The sequence below is a fragment of the Macrosteles quadrilineatus genome, unplaced genomic scaffold (genome assembly GCF_028750875.1).
Source record: "Macrosteles quadrilineatus isolate MER2022 unplaced genomic scaffold, UCM_ALF_1.0 Scaffold_1__1_contigs__length_201487025, whole genome shotgun sequence".
Taxonomy (NCBI): Eukaryota; Metazoa; Arthropoda; class Insecta; order Hemiptera; family Cicadellidae; genus Macrosteles; species Macrosteles quadrilineatus.
This window is the reverse complement of record NW_026542594.1, coordinates 18,290,960-18,300,010: the sequence shown is the minus strand read 5'-3', so window position 1 is coordinate 18,300,010 and position 9,051 is coordinate 18,290,960. Positions and strand designations below refer to the sequence as shown.

At 37.1% G+C, this 9,051-nt stretch overlaps 2 protein-coding genes across 4 annotated transcripts in view; one reads left to right on the top strand and one right to left on the bottom strand.

Annotated features, from left to right (window-relative positions):
• The first annotated feature begins 33 nt into the window (after nt 1–33).
• LOC129004510 (mediator of RNA polymerase II transcription subunit 8) lies at nt 34–1,188 on the top strand. The gene has a single exon (XM_054433125.1). The coding sequence runs from the start codon at nt 34–36 to the stop codon at nt 790–792; it is 759 nt and encodes a 252-aa protein (XP_054289100.1). The 3' UTR covers nt 793–1,188.
• A 383-nt stretch (nt 1,189–1,571) lies between these two features.
• Nucleotides 1,572–9,051, bottom strand: part of LOC129004483 (beta-glucuronidase) — a 59,380-nt gene continuing 51,900 nt past the window's right edge. For all 3 annotated transcript variants that reach the window (XM_054433088.1, XM_054433095.1, XM_054433102.1), the window contains exons 12-13: nt 7,351–7,489; nt 1,572–3,562 (exon numbers count right to left, since the gene is read on the bottom strand). In XM_054433088.1, coding sequence (XP_054289063.1) covers nt 3,387–3,562; nt 7,351–7,489 — 315 coding nt within the window. In that variant the 3' untranslated portion in view covers nt 1,572–3,386. The remainder of the gene's footprint in view (nt 3,563–7,350; nt 7,490–9,051) is intronic.

Here is a 9,051-nt window from a genome sequence, read left to right as displayed (position 1 = left end):
CAAGTTTATTGAACTTAATTTAGAAAAACAAATATGCAGCGAGAAGAAAAGCAGTTGGAAGTCGCTTTAGACGCAATCATTTTGCGTGTAAATGACCTCAAATATGCCATTGGCTCTATGGTCGCCAAACTTGAAAACGAATACGAGACAATGAACTGGCCTCAGTTTTTGGACAACTTTGCGTTAATCTCAGGCCAACTTACGGCATTGTCAAAGATGTTAGCTCACGACAAGTCTCCGCCTTTACGTAACCTGACGGTGCTGCCACTTCACCTCACACCGGAAAGAGACGAAGAACTGGTTCGAATGACAGAAGGGAGGATTCCAGCCTTTTCACACGCTATTGTACCGGACTATTTAAGAACTAAACTTGATCCAGAAATTGAACACAAAATGCATGTGCTGGAACAAAAGGCGGTTGCGATGACGATGGAGCAGTATCAGAAACAAGTGGCGACTTACACCAAAGTTGTAGGACACGTGTGGGAGTTGGTGAGTAAGATGAGAGAGGAGTGGGAGAGTGAAGGGGGAGCTAGGGGAGCAACTGCGCAGACATCCTCCATGGCTGACACACACGCCCTGGTGGCTGCCATAGCCATGGGGAAGGGACTCAAGCCCCTGGTGCCCCAGGGTGTTCAGCAGAACGTCCCAGGGGGGATGATGGTCGCTCCTGTTGGACCCCCGGGTAGTATGAACCCCAACCAACCCGGAATGGGACCCATGGGTAAAGCCCCCAGTGCAATCAAGACCAACATCAAAGCTGGAAACCAAATGCACCCTTATGGACGGTAGTGTTTTTACTCATTTGGTATGACAAAACATTAATTAGGTTAAAATGGACCAGTTTTATATTGTATACAGGCTGGGAACTATACCTCAATTGTAGAACAAAGCAAATAATAATAGTTAATTATTTGTTAAATAGTTATATTTTTACTTTTAACAATATTTAATTTTTTTGCAGATTTTTTGTTTTCCAATAATTTGTATAATGTTTTGTTATGGACCTATTATTATCATGTTAATACTGTAATTTTTTTCTTTACCTTTTCTTTAAAATGTAAAGTAGAAATGTCAACCTAATGCTTTTGCTACTGGTAACTGATATAAACTGCAGTACAATACATTTGTTCTTATTTACCTAACTTTCACATGCAAAAATAAACCTTATAAATTTGATTTATTGTATTTTTTATGAGTTCAAATTGTGTTTTCCATACTAAATAAATATCCCTCTGCTTTTCTTTTTTAACATGGCTTGTTGCTTATTTTAAGACTCTTCTAGAGTGGAGTACCTAAGAAAAATTGACAGTCTCAAGTTTTTAGTGGTATTTTTTTATGTTGCCTCCATTGACCAATTTTCCGTGCAGCAATTTAAATACTGGTAAAAATGCTGTTTTAGTATATATCACATAAACAAACCAATGGTGGCTTTAGTGGTAAAGTAGTACAGACGGATTGTTTCCTAACCGACAATGCCTGGCTCATCATAAATTTGATTATATCACTAAGCCACTGAGCTGCAGAATTCAGTAAAATAAAATGGTAGGAACAAAACAATACACCCGACCCTGTTGATTACACAACGTTTATTTTGAATAAATGTAGAAAAATTATAAGTTAAAAGTATAAATGGTGTTTTCACAGAAAACAAGTATGACACTACGACAGACTTACCTACACTGCCTAAGCATAACAGGCCTAATGGATATTATTGTACTTATGTTTAACTTTAAGTATATATATCTTCTTAACAATATAATTTTCACACAACAGAACTAATGTCAGGGCCGGTTTAACCCATACGCGAACTAAGCGGCCGCATATGGCGCCACAAAAAATTGGCGCTGGGCGCCAACGGTAAAATTTTTTATTAGTGAACAACGTAATTTTGTTAATTTTCGCTCAGAGTTCAAGTATTCAAAGCAACAATTAACAATTAAGGCATTTATTCTGTTTGTACCAACAGCATATGAAAAATGCGTATATTTGTACAGCACTACAACTCATAAGGACTTAATGCCATTTGTAGTTTCGATTTGTAGTGAGCTCTGACGCTCGGCAGTCGGCAGTAGGCAGCGTACTACAGCGCGGCGCCTGTGGGTTTTATTTCATGACTCATGTTCTGAACCACATTCTGATGCTCTGAACCAGATTGATACCAACTCTGAAATTAAAGAATTTGCCAAGATCAAAGCTATGAAAATTAATTTTTAACTGCTAAGAGCTTTTGAACTGTTCAAATTGATAATTTTGTATTCTTTTTGTAAAGGTAATAAATTTGGTTTTTCATGTTTTCTTCATGTTTAATGTGTTCAATTAAAAATTCCTCTCTTGTCATCTATCTACACCTGTTTTTCATTGTAATAGGCTTTAACTTATATCGTATCCAAGTTATCCTGTAATGGTATATTACGTTACTAGTCCTGAAAATAAGTGTTTACCGGACGAGTGTGGTCGTTGCCGTGCGGGTCGAGTACGGGATTACCATACGAGTCCGGTTAACACATTTTGGACAAGTTACGTACGATAGTTTACGCCACACTACTAAATCTGTACAAATCCGTACATATTACCACCAACTAAAGGACTAAAAATCACTAGTCATAACCTTTAAGAGAGGTTATGTTTTTGTTTATAACCACTCATTGTCACCCAAATACAGTGTAATCAGCTGATTGGTGTCCGGTAAAACTCATTATAGTACAGTAGTACGCAAAGAAATCCCATTTGATTAAGCTGGCGGCAAACAGCCGTTTTCTGGACTAAATCCTTGTGTGGGAAGTTCGTCAAAATAGTGTAGTGTGGCGTAAAAATTTTTTTCACATTTAGAAATAAATTGTTAACTTAGGCCGTGATGCTCGTCAAGCATGACGTCACGATAGAAGACGGCAATGACGTAGGTATTTATTTATTTATTTTCCAAGGAAAGATTAAAACAAGCAGCTCATCACAAACGGCAAATATTACGTCATTGCCGTCTTCTATCGTGTCGTCATGCTTGACGAGCATTACGGCCTGTTTTTTTAGTGTAGCCTTGGTTTTGCTAAAGTTTATACGATGAGTAAAAGTGTAAAAATGTTAAATTCCTGGGAATAATAAACAGTCTTTTATTGCAAGTATTCTTCTAACCTAAACTTACAAAAAAGTTCTTCCCAAAATCTTTGGGAAAAAATTCACAAATAGAGTTAAGTAATGTTCATGGGTTGAGGGTGGGGTGGTGGGGGGGGATTCTAAGTGGCGCTGATTCGGGTGTTGGCTTAACTCTGAAAAATTCCTAGAACCGGCCCTGACTAATGTGACATTACAAAATGTCTTTTATCTTTTAACAATTAATTGAAACTCTTTATTGCGGTCATTCAAGGTATGCTGTGATCAAATTTCCTTCATAATTCATCTCTATGACTTGGTGCAAAATACAACTCCAAATCGTCAGGCTGGGGTGCTCCATCCAGCAAGGCAGCAAGTTTGAAGTTTCGTCTTCTGACATAAAACGCAGCTGACTTGGGTTGTCTTTGACGTGTGAAAACACCCTTCTTGTTTCCTCCCACTCGAGTAATGGCTGAAAATAAAAAATCAAATTTAACTTAAAAAGATACATTACGATTATGCACTATATTCTTTAATAGTTAAAACGTATAAACCTTTTCCCCCTACTTCAGATCAGTACCACTGTTGATAAAAATGCTATTCATGGCTATCCAGTCATGTATTTACTGCAAGGGAGACCACTATAATGAACAGATATAAAACTCATCAAATGAATGTACAGTAGGCTACCATTACACATTTAGATAAAGGTTACTGCTATTTTTTTATGCCATGTTTTCCATTAGTATCATCACGATGTGACACTGGACATGGTCACTCGAGCTACTCACTCTTAACTGCTCCTGTGTTAACCGCATTCGGCAAAAACTGTCTGTTGGCAGGCTTGGAATTTTATATTTACCAGGGGTCTCCAACCTATGGCTCTTGCAGGGACAAGCTGATGCCCCCTGCCTAGCAAGGCGTCAACCCCTCCCCAGGATAGATAAACACAGATCGGCAAATCTTAGATCCAGCAAGGTATTTAAATAATATAAATAAACGTGCCATTTCATTATTACTGCTTTCCTAGATTCAACCAAGAGTTTGTACCATTTCAAAGTGTAATGATGAAGTGCAAAATAATATTTCCCTAAAAGGACATTTATTCAGCATTCATTTGCCGCAAGTAACATAATAAAATATTAATAAATAATGCCGTAAAAAAAAATGCAACAACGATATATTGTTCCATAACAGTCTGCGGGTAAAAGACAAGGAACGATATTGTTCCATAGCAGTCTGCGGGTAAAAGACGAGGATTGATATATCGTTCCATAGCACCGAAAGGGTTAATCAAAATAATGTTGTATGAAGTGGAATAACCTCAACGGTCACTCTTAGAAAACAACCTGGGAATAAAGATGAAATAGGTTCGTACAGGCAATATATTTGTTCATTAAGTAAGTACTATGACAAGTTCCAATGGGCGGAAAAACAATATTGTTTGGAGGATATTTTAACCAGGTACTGCCTGTTGCTCCAAGCAGAAAAGATTCAAATAATATAGCCTAGCATGCACGGTGGTGAAGGGGGCAATATAATAGTAAAACCTAGAGGTAGTTTCCGTTTCTTAAAAGTAACCAAAAAGATGGACTTCGAAGATGCCGATGAAAATTAATTTCATGATTGGTTTCGTTAACTGGGTAATGGAACCCAGTCCCAAAATAAGTAGGAATCAGCCGATGATTAGGCCTATTTAGATAGCATATGTAAAGTCAATCGCACCTTTAGGAGGGATACCACCACGTAAACTTACAGTACAGTTTTATGTTGATCAGAAACAAATCTAGGGTTAAGTTTGGTCAATGGGATGCCTTTACTTTACATTTACACTAATGTTGTTAAACCCAGTGGCGGTTCCAGAGAGGGGGCCATGCCCCCCCCCCCCAAGAATCAGGTTTTTTAAATTTTTTTCAAGCTTTATAATTTGAAAAATTTACTTAAAAATTGCCGCGCACATCCCCGTTTCCCACCATCCTATGCCTTCCTCACGTCAGTGCGTCAGTCATACAGTACATACTACTACCCACTATAAAAAAAAATGCGGCTCAGTAGTTAGTTGAGTATTTGTTTTGTTACGTTTTTTTTTTTAAGTAACACAGTTTTACAAGATTCAACATATATGCATCCCTCCACTGAAGCACAAGCACATGACAAAATTATAATGGTAAGTAATGGAAGCGTTTAAGGCTTAAGCTTTGCTTAGCTGTTTTCTAAGTTAGGTTAGTCTAGACTCATGATTGAGCAACCGCCATTACAGTACTACGAGTGCGACGTTGCCGATGTCTACCTGACTACCACACTGTCGTTTCTACAGAGTAATCACTCATGTAGACATGTGCGTTCGAGTGTATACATCATCAATGTTGCAGTGTCGCACGCTCACCCGCCTGGCTGGGAAATGTACAGATACCATCTATAACTTAATACGGAGTACGCTTAATCTAATACTCCTCTGGATACTGGCGTGCTGTGTGGTGGAAAAACGGGCCGTGCCCACCGGCGGGTCGTATGGACCTCTCTCTTTTACACAAACATACCTTTGCTACACTTATTTTTTAACATAAAGATTTCAAATTTATATATTTTTAGACAGCGCTTATTACTGTGTACTTAGTTTGAACCTTAACATATTTTTTTATAGTTTATTTAGGCAAATTAAGATTGATGGTCGATTTTTAACAGCACTAAAAACGTCAAAAATGTAGTAAGCGAGGAACTTTTTTATTATCTGAAACAATCATTGTTAAAGGAATACAATGCGCGTCGACATCATGAAACAAAACATTTAAAAATAGATAGGTGAAATTACAGGGCCGGTAAGAACAGAAAAATGTTTATCAATGGTTTAAGGAAGTTTTGCATTTAAACTCTCCCTTTCAGATTACAAGAGAATCAAGAGATTAAACTTTTTCTTCGTCAGAGTGCTTAAAATGTCGACTTTGTAAGTATAACTTTCCAAAACTTCCGGGGGAGGACCCCTGACCCCCCTCCCACAATGGGGGGTATCCCAAATCCCCTGGAGGTTGTGGCCATGCTGGCCTAGAATTGGAATAACCCCACATCCTCGATAGAATGGCCCCCTCCGAAAATTAGCCCTGGACCCGCCCTTAGTTAAATCTTAACAAAAGGAGTATAAACTTAGAAATAAAAACTGGGATAATTTAGCGGTTTTGACCAGGAAATGAGCTTATCTCAAAACACGTATATTTGCTTTTTCATATTTATTTGAGGAAGACAATAATTTCTAAAATTCCAACCAGGGAAGCTTTTATTTATCCTCATTAACAATAAGACCAAAGCTACCTTAGTAAACCAGTGTTTATTCACAAACAATGTGTTTGCTGCCTTTTCATGTTAAACCTCTGCAGTGATTCAAATTATTTATTGAAAATAACATCAACAAATAAAGCAAACAAAGACGGACAACAAACTGTTTTTTACACAAATCTATGGTGTACATAGGGATACCTATCCTGACACATAGATACAGTAGAACCCCGGTTAACCGAAACGGTTCCATAAAATAATACAGGGCTAAAATATGTAATACTAGTGTACACATGTTGCTAGAATTCGAGCAATTGCAAAGTATTACAGGAATTTAAAAACTAACAACAGTCGTATTTTCCGATTATTTTAAAGTAGTAAACTCAAAGATAATAGTGCTTAATGGAACTACTCACGATGACCATACAGCTCGGTATAATCAAAATATCTTGTAAATATTTGGAAAATTTAGCATATGACGGGTTAACCGAAAAATTGGTTATCCGAAATGGCTCTCCCCCCTTTATTTCGGTTAACCGGGGTTCTACTGTATTGTTATTCTGATTTTTTTTTATACCGGAATCGCAATAAGTTATTTTACATTTGAACTTTTTAGGGACTTATGTCCCTATAAGCCACTAGTTATCTTTATTTCAAAAGAACAATCATGAAAATCTGTTATGTTATCAATTCATAATCTTTGAATAAACAACCCCCACATGACAGTATATAAGTATATAACTGTACATTCTGTACACCTAGGGACTTGTTTTGCATAGTGTTGCAGCTCTCTGGAGATGTTGCAAATTTCAGTAAAATATCATGATGAAACGCTGAACTTTAATATTAATGTCAGAAAAATACCCGTAACAATTTATAACAGATTTTAAAAATGGTTATTTGGTGAATAATACAAAAAGTAGGCTCTGGTGAGTATTGGTACATTTTAGTACATTTGAATTTGCTACAAAAACTGTAAGAAAAACTTACACTGATCCGTCTTGAAGTCTGCAAAGTTCCAAATCATTTCTCCCATAAACCATCCTTTCTTCCTTAGGTTGTCAAAAGCTTTGAAATGTTCAGAAAACACCCTCTTCTGATACTCTTCAGTCCAGATGTACTCGGGCAACTGCAACCAGAGGTAATTTTGTTTAAACTAGCTGCTGTAATCGTGCTTCGCAACGGAGAGGACACTGAAGAGTCCTAGTTGAAGAGTATTAGTTGAAAAACATAAACGTATATATTAAGTTTAATAATTATAATAGGTATTATTAATAGGTAAAAAATAATTGCATAACACAGCCTACTGTACTAAAGTTTAAAAAATACTGTTTATATTGATTTTACATAGGCTAAAACTGATTGTTTTTTTTTGTTTGTTGATTGTTGATTGTTTTTCCAAAATACTGAACAATAGTCAGTGAACAATAGTCACAGGGACAATAGTCAGGAATCTTTGCCTGCAGCTCATTATGTAAGGCCGGGGCCACACTTGTAATTTTTAACCCGCGAGACTGTTTTTTCCGTTTTCACGTGCGACGCACAAGGAACAGTTTGACCATGACCACACTCGTCTTACGAGATAGGTATTCGGGCTAACCAGCCTATGCCTTTGAATTTTATTGCAGCTATAGAGGTGAATAGAAATACAAATTTTATATCAAATTTTAATTGATTGATACCTTGGAATTAGGCCTAGATTTATAAATTCAGTGATTTTTATTTGATAGAAATGTAGTAATTATTAATTTAATCCAAATTATTAAATAATTATAGCATTTAAAACCACCTTAGGTCCCTTTACTGCACCTGCGGCATGCAGCAAACATAGGCTAACTGCTAACTATTGTTGCCGTGAGAGGACCCCATGTTCCTTGCTTTATTTCTGGTGGGGGGCCTCCTCAAATCACCATCTAGCCGAGGGCATCCAATGGAGCCAGACCGGGCCTGGTTAATGGTTACAGTTTGATCGAATTTGCCAAATTTTTTTGCGTCATACTAAACTTTTTCCTTCTCTGTACATGCAAACCTAGATAGGTATCAGACCTACTCTTTAAATCTAATGTTATTTAAATAGGGAAAAAAATCTGACAGTTTTTAGTAAAATTCAATCAGATTTTTCCATTAGTCTGCAGGTTTCTTGCGGCAGGGGTATTATTAATCACAAAATGTACAGTTCAAAATACCGGGTGTCCATAAAGTATTCATAGAGTTTTAAAATACTTTAATGATCTTACAGACACGAATGCTACAACCAATTGCATGGATTGAAAGAGACAAAAGGCTCTAAAGTTTTGTTTGATATCACTAAAGTTGCTCAATATGCTGTCCATTTTATTTGCAATCTGTGTTGCAACTGTGCCCTTTGCAGGGCCGGATTTCCCAATAGGCCCGGTAGGCCCGGGCCTATGGGCGCAAGCTCCCAGAGGGCGCAAGGCCGAGAGGAATACATATTTTTTAAATATTAAAAAATAAAAATAAATAGTCATAGTCGTGAAAAAAAAACTCTGGCTAATAAAGCATTCTGATTCTGAAGTTTATATAGGAAGAAATTAATGTTCGAAGATTCAAACTATTTTTCAGAATTACGCATCAATTTCGTTACAACATATTGGTAACGAACATTGGTACGGGAGTAGGCTGTAGAGATGTTGTCGAGCGCCCGAGCGGTACGCATCGTATTGCCACTAT

Coding starts and splice junctions, on each gene's coding strand:
- LOC129004510 (XM_054433125.1), top strand. CDS start 34: ATGCAGCGAGAAGAAAAGCAGTTGGAAGTCGCTTTAGACGCAATCATT.